The sequence below is a fragment of the Stylophora pistillata genome, chromosome 13, assembly GCF_964205215.1.
Source record: "Stylophora pistillata chromosome 13, jaStyPist1.2, whole genome shotgun sequence".
Taxonomy (NCBI): Eukaryota; Metazoa; Cnidaria; class Anthozoa; order Scleractinia; family Pocilloporidae; genus Stylophora; species Stylophora pistillata.
The window spans coordinates 20,834,420-20,855,416 of NC_142531.1; the positions used below are offsets into that span (position 1 = coordinate 20,834,420).

Here is a 20,997-nt window from a genome sequence, read left to right on the forward strand (position 1 = left end):
CCATCCAGGGGGGAGTAGAAATACTCCTAGTCGCTTCATGCTACAGAAACCGGAATTAAGCACCGGCCTAATAGGCCACTAGGCTCGTAAACAGACTTTACCTTACCTGTCAGAGTTAAAAAGTCACTGTCTTTCCGATCTGCCTAACTTCAAACCTTTCATAATTTTTCACGGATGAGTACTCTCCATCCGGGTATTTTCCGCGGACGGGCACTATTTAAACAATAGAGTGTTTCTGTCGAGGAACTATCGACTGATAGTTGGCCCGCGGAAATTTGATGTTCTTAAAACAAATATTTACTAGTTTTAAGAACATCAAAAATTATATGCTATACAAATATATGCTAGTTTTAAGAATATCAAATTTCCAAGGGGCAACTATCAGACCGATAGTTCCGAGACAAACAATATATTGTCTTTATCGTTCACCACTAAATTTTCTTCCGCGCGCTAGTTGATAAACAGTCAAAACCCACCAAAATGCAGAGCAATCAAATATTTATTCATGCGTACAGCCTGTCACAAATGTCAATCACTCGCAACCAGAATTGAAAAGTCACTGTTTCTCCGATCTGCCTAACTTCGCGGCCGTCAAACCATTCAAAATTTTTCACGGATGAGTACTATCAATACGGGTATTTATTTTTCCGCGGACGAGCACTATCCCTCCCGTTATTTTCCGCGGACGGACACTGTGTCTCTGCAAGGATGAACACTATCGCGTCACGTGATTGATCTAAATCAATAAGAATCGGAGGAAATTTAGTGGTGAGCTATAACAACTCACAGTATAATGTTTGCTACGGCAGTTGCACTTCATGACATGTACATTATTTTTAAAAACATTTAAAAATAAATCCTATAAGGCCCCACCAACAAGTCTGAGACTGGTGAGATCTAGAGAGCCCTCACTCTTTCAACCATCAAGTAGACATTCAGGAATATAATTTCATAAACATGGAAAGAAATAACTTTGCCAAGGATCATATTTTAAATTCCCGCATGGGGCTGATCAATTAGAGTCCCCAGGAAAGCGCACAGTACCCAGATAAGATTCACTTTAAAAAAATGACTGTAACCAATATGATCTCCTTGGAAGAGCCCCTAGGAAAAAAGAGTTCTATCTCATTTCTAAAAGGGATTGATTTTGCTCGCAGGCGGGCAGTCTCCATAGATTTACTTCTCCAATGATGGCTAAGTAGCCGGCTGTTTGCAAATTTTGTTAGTGCTTGATTCCATTCATGCACGTTTTGTGATAAACTTGGGAAAGGATTATCGCTTTGTTGACACGACAGAGAAGACAATATTTGAAGACCCTCTTGCTACTATGTTTTATTTATCCTTTCGTCAGCAACTATTACAATTTATTTGTCATTAACATCTTCCATGAGATCCATCTATTTCTAAGCAGACTAGTGAGATCTGAAATTGTAAAACAAAAAACAACACAAATTGACCATCATCATATATCTCTAGAATGTGTCAGGGCCTCTCAAGCTGTTGGAAGAAGATATTATTACAGCAAGACTACCGGAACCAATGTCATGAAACTCCTAAATTTGTAATGAGGAGGTAAAAACAGAACGACCAATTATAACTTAATGAGGGGGATTCTTTCAAGTAACCAACTAGATTTCAAAAAGAATAACAAAAACAAAAAAATACCGATAAAGTAGTCGTTATGTGGCGAACTTTGCAACATTTTTCACCAAAACGGTTTTCTCCCGCCCGGACTTACTCTTGGACTTATCAGATTTCCTTGAATAAAAGAAGTACTTCCATCATATTATTACGCTCGTAAGACCTGTATATAGCTAAATATGTTCCACATGCTAGCAATGGAATGCACAAACCTATGAGGACTTTGGCTTCACATTTGCAGCAAATTGGCCTTGAACATTCCCTGCTGGCGAATAGCGCGCCACAACAAACGTGTGTGTCATCCCATTATCTGAAACTATTTTGGTCAGAGCTGCACCAATTTTAGTGGTGCTTTTCCATACAACCTGCAAGAGCAACATTGACGATACGTTGAGCGTAGATTTGGCTTCGGAGCACAGTTTGTTTCACTTCACTAACGATGCTTTGGAGGAAAGCCGTACTATTGCGCGTCATAAAACGAGGAGTGGGGATAGTGCAGTGGTGAAAGCGCCTGGGTTCGACTCCCGGCTGACCGAAGTCACATGATCAATTCCTCTTTGGACTTGATGAGTAACTGAGGCATTCAAACACTAGTAGGGAGTCATCATCTTACCGCTGTAAAATGACCAGTAGCTTTACTGAATCCTGGTTGTTTAAAGTTGTAAAACTCTATTTCACTGTACCTATCAATGAAAGGAACAAAATCAAAACCGGTTTACTTTAGAATTTAGAAAGTTGACCTTTAACAAAATGTTAGTTGAAGGACAAGACGAATTCGTAAAAAGTCTCGGCTCTGACTATGTCCTCATGGAATTGCCCTTTATAAGCTTAAAAAAATTAATGATGGAGCAAAGTGAGTGAAAACCAACACTTATGGGTGGAGGAGGGGGGAAGCAGGGAGGGCACTGGGCAAGAGTGGATGTGGTGTGGGTTTTATTCCAACAACTGGCATCACGCTTGGATTAAGTCCGCTGTTGAATCTCATCCGTTCTCTAAGGGGTTTTTCTCTGGGTTCTCCGGTCTCCTTCCTCAATAAAAACTAACACTATAAATTAAAATTTCGATGGAAAACATCAGACTTAAACCCATTGCGTGGAGGCATTGTTGTTAAAATACTTTTATCTTATTAGACCCTTTGTTGCGCAGTGTCGCTAAGTATTTTTACGAGTTGTGCCGTATTTTGACGAGCCCGTGGGGCACGTTAAAACACAAATAATGAGTAAAAATACTCAACGATATAACTGTATATAGTATATGCTTTTCTAAATTCAGTTGACTGGTCGCACTACACGCGTTAGAAAGAAAGTCTCCAAAGTAGCTTTAAAAGGACCATTGGCGACAAAGAGGCTACGGAAAAAAGGTAAGGATACTTCATACGTTATATTCCTCGCTTTTATTATCCTTTTTAATTTTTTTTTATATTTTTAATAATGTTTCCTTTTTTCAACGGCCTACGGGTACGCTTAAAATTCGATCATAATCTGTTAGCCATTCCCGTTAATCACTTTTAGACCACAAAATCACACACAGTACGCTTGGACCGTCATATGAGGTCTATTACTGTACAGACGCATGGCTTAATACTAAAAATCTCTTTGTTTAAGAGATGTAACCTTTGGTATGTTTACGTAGTTGTACCTACCAGGACTCCACGGCATCTGAACAGGAACTGACAAACCCGCTCGAGCTTGAGAAAAGGTTTTCTCCTTCGTCAATGTTCTGGGCATGGACTGGGTATCCAATAGAAGCCAGGTGATCTGCCCAGCTTTTCGCATCCTAAGCCAGCTTGTCATCCCACACCAAAGCTGACGCACCATGAAGAGCCCGCTTGGCATTGTGGGCTTGGAGACAGGCATCTGGGTCCACTTCATTGTTAGAAACAAAAATATTTTGAATCAAAATAATATAACAGACATTAGCAATGATCATCTACCTTTATTCAACCGTTGTTAAGAAAACTATTAGGGACCTTAAGAAACCACGACGGCGACGCCAACGAGGACGTGGTAAAACAAGAGATCTAATTGGCAGAGCAATAGCTCAGCACGTGCATTTTGAAACTTTGTACATTTCTGAGCCGTCCTATGCAAAACAACAACGCGAAATCGCCAAAATTTGCGTCGTCTGCGAGCCGAAAGCGCGACGGCAAATTATTTTAACTTCCATTTGAAACTCAACCCATTTTTGAAATTCTAACTAGGAGTAGAAATTCCTTTTTTAATCGAAGTCTTCCTTGGCGTCGCCGTCGTGGTTTCTTAAGGTCCCTATTTTCCTGCAATCGGGGGCTGTCAGGCAAGACCTGTTCCATAGTGTGTTGGACTGCCTTTAAATCTACAGCGTATATTTGGGTGACTGTGTATCATCCCTTGTCTGTCTAGCTGAGAATGGTGTGTCTCCAAACTGAGCCATTTGTCTGTCCATCTGTATATCCATTTGCCTGTTGGTGCCTCTGTCTTTTTATATTTCTGCGTGTTCGTCTATCAAGCTGTCCGTTGGACTGTCTTTTAGCAACCCCCTCTTGCTCGCCTTTTGACTCTTGAGTGACTGTCTGTTGTCTCCCTGGCTGTAAGTCTTTTTCTATGTTGAAATTTGCGTTAATTTGGGAATTTTCATCTCTCTGTCTGCATTTTGGATGGTTTAATATCGGTCTAGTTTGATCGTTAAGACTTACCATGTGGAATTGGTGTGGGAGCCACTGGCAAAAATAATAAGAATGATAATGAAAAGTAAGCTTTAAGACATGGCCGTACACATCACTAAGTTACTATGAAATAGGACTCATATTGGCTGTCAGAACGGCTGTCAAATGGTGACAGGTACAGCTGTTTCACACTGCGATGTTCGCTTACTTAATGGCCTTACCGTGATACAGTACAGTTGGGGTGGCTCGGGTTTGTTCTCTTTAAAAATCCCAATAACATTTTTCCTTAACTTGTAACCAGGGATAGACCTTCTACACTGCAGCAAAATATCAAACAGGTGTTATAGCATTTCTTGGGATGTGGCTAAATGGAGACTCTTTGCTATGCGAAAATAACACAACTTCAAACAGCTCCTTCTTGGAACAATGCGAATGACATTTCCCCAAAAAGTTAACACAAAAACTCTTTAAAACATGGTTAGACCCCACTTCTACTGGACGTCATTTCTCGTACCACACTCCCTGAAAATGTACTGAGAGCCGAGCGAGTGTTTAAAACAGCGAAACTATGTTTCTCCAAAATGATTAAAAACTGAGAAAAAATTAGGTTCAGAATCTTCCCCTGGGCACCTTCTCTATTCCAAACCGCCCAAAATATTTTGGTCATATTGTCTCTTTCTACATACTGCCACTTACTTATACAGTAACCACATGTTGCGTAACAGTTTTCTTTCATAAATTGTTCGTAGCCACCGGAACATCCAATTTGTTTTTTCCACGAGCTGCAGAAGCTGTCCTTTTTGTCCATCTCGTTGGCTGTGCACGCTGTTGAAAATAAGTTCGTATGTTACCAAAGGCAAAAAGAAAGATATCAACAGATGTAGACTAAGTCAAGCCTTCAACTTGAATTCTGTTTTTTCAATCTTTAGTGCCTTTCATTTAACTGAAACTTTTCTTAGAAGACAAATAAAAATCGTGTTACATGCGTTATTCCACTTGGACGACGATACAGCTTGCTGTGCAGGCAAAATACAGCTTGCGCTCTGAAGAATAAACGAACGCGCAACCAAAATTATTTGCTAAACCATAGATAAGTCACCATATTTTCTTAGGTACGGGCTTATCTTTGAGAGCTCTGCTTAAAAATCTATCCACTAGTTAGTGTGACTCTTGACCGGAACCTGGTTATTTTCTCACTTTCAACTCTTTTGTTATGATGAAATTTTACATTTTTTTGTTACATATAACTGTATTAGTAGATTCTCACCTTTTGGGGCTTCCGTTGGAAGTACTGAAAAAGAACGTTTCTCTATTAGAAGACAAACGAAGATGACAGTTGGGGTCAAATGAGTTTGAAATTTTAATTCCTTTAATCGTTTCGGTATCTTTATATCACCAGACTAATATCACTCACCAGCATCATCCTGGCAGTCAAGCTAGTTATCTGTTTTGGATTATACCTTAAAATACAGTTTTATTCACACTGGCAAAGGCCACAACTTGCGTAGCAGTTTTCCATCATAAATTTATAGTATACACTATTGTCAGCGCAGAATCCTCTCTCATTCCATGTTGGACATCCATTACTTTTGTCCATTTGGCTTTCAGTGCAAACTTTAATAGGAATGCAAACCCTACATCAAATTTTTATATAACAATGATACATATGCCAAGCAATCTCGGTGGTGATGAGGTTTTCGTAGAATGCATGTTAGAGCCTAATGCTCTAAATGAGGCAATGACCAAAACCCAGAGGGGATCCTAGAGGAGCAACTTCATCGCTTGCTTTCCCCCTCCTCTGCAGTCACAGATGTCTAGCCATGGCATTTTCAATTGGCCCCAAGGAGTTTTAAAGGTAAAGTATCGATGACGATATGCGTAAGTAGGAATGAAATGGTACTTGCCAGCTCTTTTCTTAAGGTCTTTTTTAATCATCTTTAGACCTGAGGCACCTTCACACGTCTCTTGAAATGTTATGAAGTATAGGCCAATGAGCAAAATGGAAATAATTTTTCAAATATCTCTAATAAAGTAAAGAATATGTAATTAGGACGATTATGTTAACTGGCATCAAACGCTTGCAGGTTGCCATCTACACGTTATTCCTCCTCTCATCTCAGTGCGCCATTGAACGATAAAAGGTTCACATTTTTCGTGTTGTTATATTATTTCATTAATATAATATATAATTATTTTTTAAATTTTTAAATTGAGTTTAGGAGCGTGCTGTTGTTACAGAAGTCGCTTCCTCAAATTCAACACCTAACTTTTATGTTCATTTTACATACACATTCCCACCCTTGCATACACTTTTTTCCTTTTTTACCCACTGATCACGAGATTGGTCATCAGTGGAGTGGGAACCCATTTTCATGGGATCCCATACATCAACACCAAGGGAAGCCACAAAGGTTGCTAGTGAAACTACTGATTAATATATTTAATACAAAACAAACAAGCAAAAGAATATGTAATTAGGATGGTTATGTTAACTGGCATCAAACGCTTGCATGTTGCCATCCACACGTTATTCAACCTCTCACCTCAAAGCGCCATTGAACGATAAAAGGTAGAGTTTCATGTGCTAATGGCTTCACAATTCTCGTGTTGTTTATTTTTGTATTTTGTTAACAAAGTAATATTTTCTGATATTTTGTAAGGTTAAAACGCCTTAGAATTGTATTGATCTTTTGGGAAGATATAACTAAAGCTTAAAGTGGAAAAAAATTCAATTTTGGCCTTAATTTGGATCTCCGTTTTAGCAAATAAACTTCTAAAATGATGAATAAAAAGGGTCAAATTGATCGTACATTGTAAATGCACTGCACTCGGCCCGCAAAGTTCGTAAACTAAATTGCAATAATAGATACCTGAAATGTTGAATATAAAGCTTAAGAATTAAGAATTGCATATGATACCATTCAGTAAGGGCGTAGCCAGGGGGAGCTCCTGGGGTGCATTCAGTAAGGGCGTAGCCAGGGGGAGCTCCTGGGGTGCCCGTGACCCCCCTTGGTAAGCCTTCTTTTGAGCAAACAACCTACGATATTCAGATGGTGAAAAGGCCATGACAATATCTTGGCCTGCCCACTATACTCTCACTGCTCATTCCAAAACTGTAACATGAAGTAAAACATGCACGGCGTGGAGGTCGACATGACAATCTGGTGAGTAGCCTCTGTGACCCCCCCCCCCTCCTTTGAAAAATCCTGGCTACGCCCCTGTTCAGGCCTCCTAAATGTGGAATTCCTCTCTCAGTTTTCAGAAAAAAAATAGAGCTTTAAGGCGCTCTTTTTTTTTGCGCTTAGAGGAGCTAGAATAGGGAAAAAAAAAAAGATAGAATTGACCATACCTTATATACGCACCGCACTTGGCTCGCAAGGGAACTAAAGTGCGATAAGAAGAGGTGGCGCTATATATAGTGTTGATGATTAGAGGTTCAGAAATGCAAATCAATGTGTGAATAAAAGAAAAAAAAACATTTTTTTGACGCATAACTACCACGATCATTTGAAGAGAGGAAAATCAACATTTACATTTCTTCAGTTGAGAACGATAGGATAACAACTACACTCTCATTCTTTCACGCTCATTAACAGTGAAAAAAAAACGACTTTTCGTGCAAAATATTTGGGTTCCTCTTATTGCATGTCTGGGAAAAGTTGAAGTTATTTAGTTTACCATTCATAGGATTATAAAGATACAATTAGGGTTACACTGTCAGTTGGATTATTTATGCAAGCTGTAGTTGATAGTGATCAAGTTCTTTGAATCGTATTCATCAGAGATAACGTTAAAAAGGTACTTTTTCCAACAGCTGAGATATTCAATCATTTTTTTATACCGCCAAACGATAAGTGGGTGAAGGTAATCGTGTCAAAAAATTCTCTTTTGGCGTGTTTGGAAGAGTGTGAAATCATTTGGTGGACCATTCAAACTCTATCCATGGCGCAACTAAGGGGAGATCGAAGCAGTTGACTCTTTACCTGTTTGGTTATATATAAGCTTAAAAAAAACGTTATCACTAAAGATAACGTTTGTCAGGCAACATTATGACACCTGCCGGTATCGATCTTGGCCCTGTTTGCGCTGAAACAGTTGCATTCTCTACTGCCTGGTTTGCCCTACCGTTTCTACGTACAAAAACTATGCTTCTAAATTAGATCGAAACCCGAAGTTTCAGCGCTATCTCCAGAAAAGAGAAAGAGTAAGCGCCCTTATTCTAATAAGTGCCTCTGTGCGAATAAACGCCCTTTTTCCGATAGACGCCCCCTAATATATTTTTCAGCACTGTTAGAGTACATATACACTGAGATTCGCATTGGTTTATCTTCCTTTAATTGCTTAGTTAGAGCATCATTACAAAAACAGTCGTCTTTTCGCAGTCCCTTGACTAATATGTTCGCGTGAGTGCACAGTTCCTTCAAACGAAAAATCCCGTACTAAAGTTTTGCGATGATTGCTTGGCTAATTGTTATGACAAGGAAGGATTTAGGGACAAGAAGTCCATTTTCCATAAACATCAAAGCTTTGTTTCACCCTCTGCTGTTTCTTTAAAAAGAAATAAGCGCCCTGTTACTAATAAGTGCCCTGTTTCCAATAAGCGCCCTTCACTGAGGAGCCAAAAATAAATAACTCCTCTGGGCGCGCAATCGAATCATTACGGTTTCCAAATAAATTCAGCCGTTTGCGCAGAGCGGATTTGTGCAAAGTAAAAAATCTTTTAATCCTGACGATACTTTGGCGGTATGTACAGTAATGACTGATTAGTTTAATTATTCATAGTTTTGGATTTAAAATGACTTGAGGACAAATTTAACAACACGTTCTTAATAACCTACAGAACTGACTAATTAAAATTGCTAAAACCTACCGTTTACACTACAAGGACCAACAAACTATCCCTACCACAGTGTGTCTTAAGTTTAAGATTGTTAAAAGATTATGATTTCCCATTACTTGTTCCACGTATACTGTATACTTTTACTACAGATATGTTTCTTTTTTCGTTCAGTATAAAATATAAATGATCTATTGTTTATTCATTCATGTCTATGCAATAAATTATTCATGCAGGAGCATACCCTTTTCATGAATAGCGGGTCTAATGGTTATTCGTATATATTCAAGTTATATTCATAGTTATTCTTATATATTCAAGTTAATCAGCCTTTCTTAACTTGACAGCCCGTTAAATTTTCGCTCATACAAAGAGCAAAGCCACAGGCTAATTTTACACGAGTTTATGACGGAGGTTTGTGAAGAGATAACTCTCGATTTCATATCACTGAAAACTAATTAACGAGAAGTCTCATGTACCGAACATCCTTTTCACCTATTCACTCTTCACTCTCCACTATTCCTAAGTAAATATTGACTGCTTTTGCCCCTTTTAGTAACTGTCAGCCAGCTTTAGTTTTAATTTAAGTGTTTATGAGATAAAGGCACGTTCGCCTCTAAATTTTTACTCGACTTTAGTGGCTAGGGAACAAAATACAAATCACCTTTATTTCATTTTTGTTGCCGAAGAAGATGGAGGGACCTGCAGCTGATGTCTGAATCTTTGTAGAATTCTGACACATGCCTGGCCTAAGCATTTTAAATTTCTAAGACAAGAAAAGAAAGTTAGAATTACATGTAAGAAGAAGGAAAAACTATCTTTCTATATATTTACCCTCCTTCAATAAAAATACGGTTACACCTGAAAATTAATCTGCTGTAATTGCTATCCGAAATAATCGTGTTCTTTCTATCCTGTTTTTGTCTACCTTGAAGGAAAGTCGAGCGCCAACGAGAATATGTTTTACCAGTGTCGGGTCTAGCGGCGAATCACTCATGGAATATGTGAGTCGAAAAAAAGCTGTCACGAATGAATCAATTTTTTTAAATAACAATGGTCGACATTAAAGGTCAAATTTGGTGGAAAATTTCTGGATACATTAAGGGAGAAGTTGAGTACAATCTTGTTCTAGCGTTTTCGTAGGACACAAAATTACAAGGCAGGCTCTTCGTTATCTTGAAAACTTTTGAATCAAACAAGAAATCAGTATGAAAGGGCCCCTTTGTTCTTTCATGCACTTTGGGCTGTTAGCTTCAAAAGCCTAGAATAATATGAATATACTATTCTCAAAACGTTCGGAGAACAAGGCGAAACTCAACAATATTTTTAGCTCGGTAGCCACATCCGATTTATTTGTAAATTAATGGGACTGAATCTATGTTCTAAAAAATTACTTTCTGGATTTTATCTATGACAGATTGATAAATGTTAGAGACAAGTTCCTCACGGAAGTCAAAACAATTACTATTGATATCAAACACAGACTACGACGTTTGGGCAACACAGTTTATTCACTAACCGAACGAGACGCTGGCGCTAGTTAGAGATCAATAAACTAAACCAGTAAGGGCTGTGTGAGTGGGAAAGAGTTTACTAGCTCGAAACTGGCTGAGATTTGGAGCGATCTGAAACCCGACACACTGAAACAGCTAACACTTGCTGATCAGGGGCGTGTTCTCTATGGTAATTAACCACTATCACCCAGGGCAACCATTATACAATTACATGCAAATCAGAAACACCTATCCTGATTAGAATTTTGACCTTGAGGATTTTTTAATTTAAGGACAGTCCTTACTGGAAGCGATAGAAAGCTATGATTTAGTTACTGTTAACCCACTGGAACTGTTCCAAAATCAAATGAATAAAGGCTGATAGTTTCTAAAGAAACTGTTTGGGGCTGCGTCGATGGGGGTAACGAAATGATTTCAATATATCAACAAAGTTGAAATGGTAAATTGGCCACCATTACGATTATAAAAGCTGACGTTTCGAGCGTTAACCCTTCGTCGGAGCGAAGAGAGGATATGTGTGGGTTGTGTGTGCTTTTAAAGGCAGAAAATGGAGCTACGTGATTGGTGGGAACATGGGAACGAGGAAAACAGGAATAAAAAAAGAGAAAAATAGGAATAAATTCCACTAATTTATTCCTGTTTTTCTCGCTACCATGTTCCCACCAATCACGTAGCTCCATTTTCTGCCTTTAAAAGCACAAACAACCCACAATTCCTCTATTCGCTCTGACGAAGGGCTAACGCTCGAAAGATCAGCTTTTATAATCGTAACGGTGGCCAATTTACCATTTCAACTTTGTTGATATATTAAAATTGTTCGAAAATCAGGTAATCTGTTGTTCAAAGTATAACTAAAGCAATAAGGCAATTAGAAAATCTCTCGATTCGCACACTGAGCTCTAAAAACTAAACTAAAAAAAATATAATTATCTAAGCAACCAACCGATAAAATTGATATTGGAAACTTACAATACTTATATCCTTATCGTGCTGTTTTTAACCGAATCTTCTCTCCCGCGACGCATTATATGAAAGTATTTAATTAGATTAGTTTCGCTTCTCAATAGCTCAATAGCAGTTCTCAGAAGAGGGATTTTGTTTTTTGTTCATTGCAATCACATATTGCATAAGACGAAAAACTTCCCTCAGTTTCTGACATATCAAATTTGCCACCAGCTTGAACAGAACTCGTGCCATGTTTCGTGGTAAAGTTTTTCCCGTCGTGTTTGCGCTTTTGCTCATTCTGAAGTTGCATATTTCAAAGTCAGGGGCGCAGGTAAGGTTTTGCTGAAATTTACTTCCATACATTTTCACCCTCTTCCGCAGCCCCAAATTATAATACACGGCTAATAAAGCGGTTAGTTGATAGCGTTTTCAAAGAAGCTTAAAAGTTTCCTGGTCTTGCAAAGAACGAACAACCGGTGATTTTGTTTTCTCTAATAAGTATATTTTATAGTAGGTATGAATGTTATCAATGAACATTACAGAAACTCCACCTTTACACTTTTGCCTTTTTTCTTGTCACTTTGCAATCAAGAACTTGGTTATTAAAAGCTTTTTTCACTTCATAACTTCTAAATTGCCGCGTGCAGTAGATCTTACAATGACAACTGACGAAATCGGAACATTATTAAAAAAAAAAATTAGATCACTCAATTGGAAGAATCTTTCGACTGCAACGCGAAAGACAGCGATTTAATGCAAACTGGAAGTGAGTGTCCAGTTAAACAACTGCTTTCCCCCTCGTCGGTAGGGTCACAAGGATTCGATTCTACAAGTAAGTCCCTTTAAAAACTACACGCCCAGGAATTACAAGGTTTGTGTCGCACTGAATACTGAATAGATCTTAAGGCAGGCGTTTGGCATCAGCGTAAAGAATACCATACTACTTTCCCGGTAGTAATGGTAAAAATAAGCCTTAAAAACATGGAGATGGCTATGACCTTCCCAGCAGTCTTTATCCTTGAGCTATCCTTTCCCTTGAGGTACGCGAGAGAAGCGTCAGCCACGCAGCAACACGGGGTAAAAGCAAGCAAAACAAGTGAGTGGTTGGGAGTAAAAGGCTGGGCGCTCGATTGCCGCCGCCCGTGCTGGAATATTGAGACTGATTTAAACTAATTGGCTATGAGGAACTTAAACTGTGACTCAGCTTCTCCAATTTGATGAAAATTGAACGTTATTTCATTATTTCACAGATTTAAGATACCATCATTTAATTAACCATGATTTATTTCATTGTGTTCAATATTTATTTCTTGTAAAACCTGCCGCAATTTAATGACGCTGGAGCACAAAGATTAAATTATTATTTTCAGCATTTCTTATTTTGTCGAACTTGTTAGCTCTTAGGAAATAAGGTAAACGCGTTAAACGGACCTTAAGTTTAAAACGTAGATTCTTAACATGAGTTGAACGATGCGGAATCAAGAGCGTATCTTTGAATTGACCAAGTGAAGATCGAAAAATGTGGCACATGATCGAAAAATTGAAAACCTTCATATTTTGCCCAGCGATACATTATAGTGAGCTTAGAAACGTGGTGAGGTTTTTTCCCCAGACTTGCTTCTTTATCCTAGAAAATTCACCAAAACTGAAACGAGCGTCGGTAGCCGTGAAATGGCGGAAATCAGTGCCCCGAGTAGAGGCAAATGAACTTTGCTCATGAAAACCGCAAAAGAAAGCAAGCTCGAATCAATTTGACAAATTTGTACAGGAGGGATTGCGGTATGGCTTAAGGTGGCTCGTATCGGTTTTCATCTTTTTGATGGTTTGTAACTTGAAAGAATACAACAGAAAGACTAACCAAGGCCAGTTAAACACTTTTACGGGGTTGAATTATATAATAGTTGGTTATCCAAAAATAGGCATCATTTCGTCACCAGCAGTTTCCATGGCAACGCTTTCATAGGCTTATTGAGACGCATTTTTTAGCTTGTGGCTTAAATAATTCGAAAACTAACCCGGTGACCCCCTGACTTTTTTTAGTGATTGCTTTTGGCACTTGAAAAGGAAAATGCACAAAGATTTTTCTGATGATTCCTTTCGACGTTATTATCATATTGGAACAATAAAAAGAAGGGGTCACCGGACTTGTTTTCATGCAATAGCTTTCGTGAGTTTAGAAATTTCCACGCGCGTTCTCGCGCATTTAAAAATCTGGATTCTATAAGATCGACATTTGCTTATGATCTACTTTAGCTACCGCTGACAATTGCGTGTGCTCGCGCGAGCACCAACGATCTGATGTTTACAGACGTTTGCTGCTAAGAAAATCATTAAACAGCCGTCAAAGACAGCCTCCCAGGCTCATCTTAAAAATCCTATACATGACTTCTGGCTATATCATGTTATTTTCCTTGAAGTTTCAAAGTCTTCTTCCACTTCAGGTAGATTATCCTTCACTTGAGTTCTTCTTTTTTCGCCATCGCAAGATTCCCTATCGGTTGAATATTTCTTTTAAATGTGAAGTGAAGCAGCCTTTACTTCTCCGAAAATAGTCCTCTTTATTTTAGTTTCTACCTCCTGCATTCACAGTGGCCGCTCAACACATCAAATACGCTCTTAGGAAAACTTCTCACATAAGTAGGAAAAATTCTTAGCGCCGCCATCTTTGTTTTAAATTTTCGTCTTTTAATCTCGCGCTTCTTTCGCACGTTTCTCTCGCGCGTGACGCAAGAGTTATCTGTTCTCCGCGCGAGGAAACTAGTGCGAGCCACCTTAAGGATCTTATAGAATCTTATAGAATCCAGATTTTTAAATGCGCACGAAAGCTATTGCATGAAAACAAGTCCGGTGAGCCCCTCTTTTTATTGTTCCAATATGATAATAACGTCGAAAGGAATCATCAGAAAAAAAAAACTAGAGAATTCTACGGAAGGAAATTTGTGAGGTGTGAAAATTGCCTTTTTTCTAGATTTTCTGAAATTCCGCTCCGTAGAATTTTTTTAAACTATCTGTGTATTTTCCTTTTCAGGTGCCAAATGCAATCACTGAAAAAAAAAAAAACCTGGGGTCACCGGATTAGTTTTCGAATTATTTAAGCCACGAGCTAAAAAATGCGCCTGAATAAGCCTATGATAGCGTTGCCATAGAAACTACTAGTGACGAAATGACACCTATTTTTGAATAACCAATGATTATATAATTCAACCCTGTAAAAGTGTTCAACTGGCCTTGGTCAGTCTTTTTGTTATATTCTTTCAAAGTTTCAAACCCTCAAAAAGATGAAAACTGGTACCGGCCACCTTAAGTCTAAAACGGGACCGTTTCATTTAATTTTGACATCACGGAAGGCTTTTAAAAATCACCAATATTTCAAAATCCAAATATCGCATTTTGTAGCACATTTTCGATCATGATTTTCAACATGCGGTATGACTCAGAATCAGTTCAGGTTATGCTCATGATTAGTGGAAATAGTGTTGTTTTCGAGGATATAAAAATTCAACCTACTCAAGCGTTTGTCACGCAAGGTCGAAATATTTACAATCCCAAAAACACATCGGATTGTTCCCTTCTTGCGGTTTTTTTGGGCCCCGAGAATAACACTTTTAAAAAACTTGTTTATTAGATAAATACTGAATATGTTACCTTGGAAGAGTGTTTCCCTGAGAGGCAGAGATACAACTGTACGAGGACTCGACCCCCTTCCCCCCCCCCCCCCCCCGGTTGAAAACTCATATGTTAACTATTTTAACGGAGCATCATTAGACTCAGTTAAGAGTGAAAGATAACACTGTGGCACGATTTTTCTCGGTGATTATTATCAAATAGATGACATCGTTAGGTGGAGGGATACTGAAAGTATTATGCTAGAAGGAAAAATGATGCATCGATCGATTTGAAGCTTCAACATCGCCTCCCTTCAGGAATTCTAACTTGTGAAGATTGGTTCCAGCCCCCCAACCCTTCCTAGGCGAGAATCATGTTCAAATGCCATGCTCAGGTGCTAGATGTTAGTGGTTCTCAGTGGGGTTAACCGTTAGCCGTAAAACGGCAAAAACTAGCCGTTAGGCGTAAAAATCGACAAATTTTAACCGTGATTCCTAAAACAAATGTAACCGTAAAAAAATTCGCGTTAGCCATATAAAATGGCCAATAAAATGTAACCATTAGCAGTGAAAGCCATCTTTCCATTGAGACCCTCATTTCACCGTCACATTTTTCTTAAAAGGCATGGCCAGCAACTGATTTGACAAAGCGGACGTAAAGACAGCAGAGTGACAATAACTCTCAATAAAGAAACGACATTTAAAATTTAAATTTATCCTTATAACAACAAATAAATTAGACCTAAAAAATGTAAAGTAATGCTAGTACACCTACACAGTATGAATAGATTAATAAACCATAACCCTAAACCCTAGCCATAATTAAACAGTACTTAAAAGCGTATTTCAAACGAGTTTACGTTCCATTAAATGTAACTTAATCAAATACTTTTGTTTACACGTATCAGCTTAAACCTATATTAAAGTTTAGCCTTAAGATAGTATAAGCTCGGTTTAAGGCAGACTTAAACCGGTCTATAAGTTGCTTCAACCTCAACTTAAACTTAGTAAACTTGAATTTAAGACGGGATTAATCCACGTTTAAGACAACTGAAATAAGCTTTTTTGCCTTGTGAATTCCACGGAAGCGGTCATAAGCCGTATATTTTTGTTCGCGAAAGCTGAGAAGTTAGAATTCAGGAAGTTATCCCGAACAGTATGATAAAATACTTAGTAACATCGCTTGCTTGAGCTGTATTGGGAAATATTGGCCCTCGGAAATTTTTGTATCAACCCCGCTGCGCTCGCTCCATATTACCACATGCACGATTTCGGGCCAATAATCTTCAGTACGGCCCTCGCGCTTGGTTTATATGAAGTAATTCTTTGCGGCAACTGCTCATTTGTCTTCCTTTCCACAGCCTCTGTAATTAAGAAGGCTGACATATTAAGCCTGTAAGCAAACCACAAATCCGAGATGTAAAGAAAATCCGGAACAACATAATGCGCCATTTTGGCAGTTTGATTAGACTGGCGCTTCGCAGCATTTTGGAAATCTTCCTCGAAGTGATAATTTAACAATGAAAAGCTGAAAAAAAGGGTTAGCTAGAAAATTATCCTCAAAAATGCTTTACTAATTCTGCGATAAGGCCTGTGCGTTTTTCCTTAAGAATGGCTGGATAACTCTTCTAGAATGCACGGCATCTGTGTGACCCTCTCCTTCATCCAACGCTTAAAAATCAAGTGATGCCCGGAACTGGTGATCTAGTCCGATTGCTGGAAAGTGTGTTAAGAATTAGTGCACGATCTAAGATTAAATCTATTTCGGCCTCAACATCGGTATTACCGAAAGTCTTTTAAGTGTTCAGAAATGACTTTACAGCACGATCGTTAGCTGAAATAGTATTGGCTGAAATATCAAAAGAATTACCTTTTTCTCGACTTAGTTGTTTTAATTTGAGAACTGTCTCCAGTCCAACTAATCTCCGTGAGTTTTGTTAAAAACGCTATTCATCCGGCGGCATTCGTGGCCGTAAAAATTACAAAACGGGAACAAGATTGAAATAATTTCAGCCTTGCATGACAAATGCTTGAGTGTGCCACATCTACACACAGATACTCCCGTCTTCAACGTCTTCGGCAAAGAACATTTTACTTTCCGTTATAAATGATTGAATTGTCCTCTTTCAAGTCCACAATGAAGCTCATGATTTGTTTCATAGGTGTTTGAATACCCAAAGAAAAACAGACACCCTCAGCTAGCCCAAGGAATGTGTTATTGTAAACAATTCCGCCATGGGAAATGGATGAGAATTTGAAACGAAAGCAGAGCTCAAAACCAATCTGCTGAGGTTAGCTAAGCAAGGCTAGCTTACTGTATTGATTTCCTGATCGACCACGTTGCTAACTTCTAAAATGTGCTTGGAATTCCGGATTTAACCACGGGGTGCCTAATTAGATTATGTTGTGACGTAAATGACGATGTTGCGATCCTCACAAAGTTCAGCATGGTTTTTCCGTGCAGAAATGAAAAGCCCCAAATTAACTTTTAATACTTGAAAACAAAACTATTTCCACTTATCATGCGCTTAACCTGAACCGATTCTGAGTTATATCGCATGCTGAGAATAATAATTCAAAGTGTGCTACAACATGCGATATTTGAATTTTGAAATATTGGTGATTTTTAAAAGCGTTCCTTTATGTCAAAATTAAATGAAACAGTCCCGTTTTGGACTTAAGCCAAACCTCAATCCCTCCTGCATAAGTTTTTCAAATTGATACGAGCTTGCTTTCTTTTTCGCTTTTCATGAGCAAAGTTCGTTTACCTCTACTCGGGGCACTGATTTCCACCATTTTACGGCTACCGACGCTCGTTTCCGTTTTGGCGAATTTTCTAGGATAAAGAAGCAAGTCTGGGTAAAAAAACCTTATCACGTTTTTAATTTCACTATGAGGCATCTCTGACTGAAATATGAGGATAGTCATCTTTCGGTCGATGTGCCACCTCTTCTCACGCGGTCTTGAAAAAAGTCGCTCCTGAGTCTGTTGGTGACGGTGTAATAACTTTGCATGAAGTAAACTAGCCCACCCGTTCGACTTTCAAAACAAAAAAAAACTGGCTGAAATATCTCTTATCTCTTTTTATTCCTTTTTTAAATATACTTTGACAGAAAGAAGTTGAAAAAACAATGGAGCGAGGGTATGTTAAGCGTCAAACTTTTGACAACGACTACTGCTTTTTAATAATAATAATAATAATAATAATAATAACAATAATTTAATATTTATATTGCGCAAATAACCATGTGGATATGATCAAATGCGCATCACAACACTTTTCGGGGGACTTTGGCCGGACTGCATCAGGAGTTTACAAACAATCGAAGGAAACTTATTTGAAGATGCCCCCTCCCCCCCTATTCCCAGTAATCTCGTGGGTGGGTTCTTTAGCGTCCCCTGCTTAACCAAATTACTAATCAGTACATGCAGGAGACGGGATCTACGATTTATTCGTCCTTATCCGAGAAGACTAGAATGTCTATCCATTTCTTAGCGCATTCTCCTCAGTTATTTTAAGACCTTGAGTGTTGGTCCGGCCGGGGCTCGAACCATCGACCCCGACCTCCCGCACAACAGTCCAGCGCTCTAACCAATTGAGCTAACCGGGAGGCGGTTCTGAGTACATACGCATACGCAGGGAAGTCATCAGCTAGATGTCTCAAAATTTAAAAGCTACTCACAAAAAAAAATCAAAAAACTGAAGGACCAAAAACCATTTTAAAAAACATTGATTTGATTCTCTTTGACTTGAATCTCTTTGAGCCTCCGATTTGCCAAATTTCTAAACCTTTTTCGGACTCAATTAGTCAGACTCAATTATTACATTGAATCATGCGCAAACGGGGAGGGCAGCATTCGATATTTTAAAGAGATCATTGAACGAAGAAAAATTAGCTGGGTAAAAAGGCTAAGAAAGGCGCGATTTATCGTGTAACCATTGTAATGGCGTTATTTCCACGTGTGACGATATCTCGTTTTTGCACGAAAGCTCAGCTGGTATTTCGTTGGTGTTTGTATAGGTAATCACATGATTTCGAGTGCAATTTGGAATAAATAAGCACGGGTAAATTTTTTCAAAGACTAACAAAAGGGCGAGTGCAATTTGTGGTCTTTGAAAAAATTTACGAGTGCTTATTTATTCCAAATTGCACTAGACAATCATGTGATTATCTATTAATAATATACATGAAAAAATACGAGGTAGCTTCTCATAACTAGGCAGATGAAAAGTACGCGCATCAAGTGCAAAAATAATTTATTCAAACCCTGCAAGTGATATTGACCTTGACATTGACATTGACCACTCATTCTGACCAATCAGAGTGTCTGGTTTGTTTCTTTCTTTGCACTTAATTAACCCTCTTCTGCACCGAATTAACTCTCTTCTGCACTGAATTAACTGAAAACTGCATTCATCTTAACCAATCAGAACTGAGAAATTTTTTCATGTATATTATTAATATAATAAAAGTGATTATTTTCAATTTACTTATTACAGGGGCATTGAAGAATCTCCGAATCTATCCAAGGGAGAGGTAAACGAGCAGCAACATTACTGGACTATCATGGCCCTGTAATTAATTTAAATAATTGTCAGTGATGTCATCATTAAAATCAGAATCATCTTGAATCCCGTCACTATCATAATCGGGATCAGCATCCTCATCATTGTCTCCATAGAAACAGTTATCATTATCATTATCATTATCATTATCATTATATGGCCATCATTATCGTCATCATTATTAATTTCTTTATCCCAATCAATATCATCATTGTCACCATAGAAATAGTTACCATCATTTCACAACTTGTCATTTTCATGATGCATCACCCTTTGTTTCTTAGAAGCTAACCTTTATGAGATTTGTTTTAAATGTGGCAGACACTCGTGTACCCTGAGGCGCACGTTGGAAGTTATTACAAGCTCTTTCAGGTTGGTAATTAAACAAAAGCTGTTGCTCTTATAATATTTTTCGAAACACGAGGGTAACTTAGCTGTGATGGTAATTATATAATGTTAGAAAAGATATCGACCTTAGTAAACCATCCGTTACTGCAATGCATCCAAGTTTCTGCAGCTTGAAACAACAAGGAGCACTGCTATTTTTCTCCCGTTTCCGCAGGAAAATTGTAACCTTTGGTCAACTGTTAAGATGTTTAACTTTCCTTTATCATTTCAACATTTTTTAGAGAAAAAGGGACAAGGTGCCCAAAGGCTTTAGAACGTACTACAGCCGATGATGAAAGACAAGCTGCCGGATTTTACTAAAATGGCTCAAGTCATTCAGTCTCAAGGCCAATATACTATGTTGTCAGGCATATAAGCTCCAAAGTTGTTGGAAATTAAACATAATCGAAAATCCTTACAGTTGTTAAGTTAATGCCTTTTTAGATAAAAGGGAAAGCCTTGAGAACTTGCTCAGTTGTCATGGCAGAGGCGAAACACTTCTGATTCAACTCTCCAAAAGGAATTATGATAAGACCTTAGATTGTTATTTCAAAAATTCTTTTTAGCACGGCCAAAAATTCTATTCTGTTCATCTCAATTTTAGAATAATATGACTTCGAGCCCGAAATTTTTAAAAAAAACTTTCTCATGAAAGCAACCACGTAAATCTTTAGTAAAGTACAGACCTAACTGTTCATGGTTATTTGGATTTTATTTTTTGGGAATCTTTGACAAATCTAACAAAGTAATTAATAACTTAAGAAACACCATAGAAACCCCGCAATGGGTCAACCATATTCAATCACAGAGCAGATGAATGACTACAAAATCACTAAATTTAAGTACTGTTTTTCAAAGAA

General features: G+C 38.2%; 1 protein-coding gene and 1 pseudogene across 4 annotated transcripts; one reads left to right on the forward strand and one right to left on the reverse strand.

Annotated features, from left to right (window-relative positions):
- Positions 1 to 1,315: 1,315 nt before the first annotated feature.
- On the reverse strand, positions 1,316 to 5,102 carry LOC111340469 (Golgi-associated plant pathogenesis-related protein 1-like; annotated as a pseudogene). Its single transcript, XR_015994685.1, has 6 exons — positions 4,979 to 5,102; positions 4,313 to 4,336; positions 3,284 to 3,506; positions 2,255 to 2,324; positions 1,854 to 2,006; positions 1,316 to 1,422 (listed from the first exon to the last, which is right to left on the reverse strand). The product of XR_015994685.1 is annotated as a Golgi-associated plant pathogenesis-related protein 1-like (transcript).
- A 6,651-nt stretch (positions 5,103 to 11,753) lies between these two features.
- On the forward strand, positions 11,754 to 20,555 carry LOC111340477 (uncharacterized). 3 transcript variants are annotated; one of them, XM_088744163.1, is made up of 6 exons: positions 11,774 to 11,909; positions 12,387 to 12,449; positions 18,297 to 18,325; positions 19,685 to 19,721; positions 20,072 to 20,122; positions 20,380 to 20,555. In XM_088744163.1, exons 1-6 carry the CDS (start codon positions 11,829 to 11,831, stop codon positions 20,428 to 20,430), a joined length of 312 nt encoding a protein of 103 aa, XP_088600289.1. In that variant the 5' UTR covers positions 11,774 to 11,828; the 3' UTR covers positions 20,431 to 20,555. The 3 variants fall into 3 exon arrangements, with proteins under 3 accessions (XP_022803065.2, XP_088600289.1, XP_088600290.1); XM_088744164.1 differs by having other exon boundaries at positions 11,775 to 11,909; positions 12,387 to 12,410; XM_022947330.2 differs by lacking the exon at positions 12,387 to 12,449 and having other exon boundaries at positions 11,754 to 11,909.
- The last annotated feature ends 442 nt before the right edge of the window (positions 20,556 to 20,997 follow it).

Excerpts from the sequence above, each read along its gene's own strand:
- LOC111340477 (XM_088744163.1), top strand. The coding sequence starts at position 11,829 with ATGTTTCGTGGTAAAGTTTTTCCCGTCGTGTTTGCGCTTTTGCTCATT. Across the intron at positions 12,450-18,296 it reads ACACGCCCAGGAATTACAAG|AAAGAAGTTGAAAAAACAAT; the intron begins GTTTGTGTCGCA and ends ATACTTTGACAG. Across the intron at positions 19,722-20,071 it reads CGAATCTATCCAAGGGAGAG|ACACTCGTGTACCCTGAGGC; the intron begins GTAAACGAGCAG and ends TAAATGTGGCAG.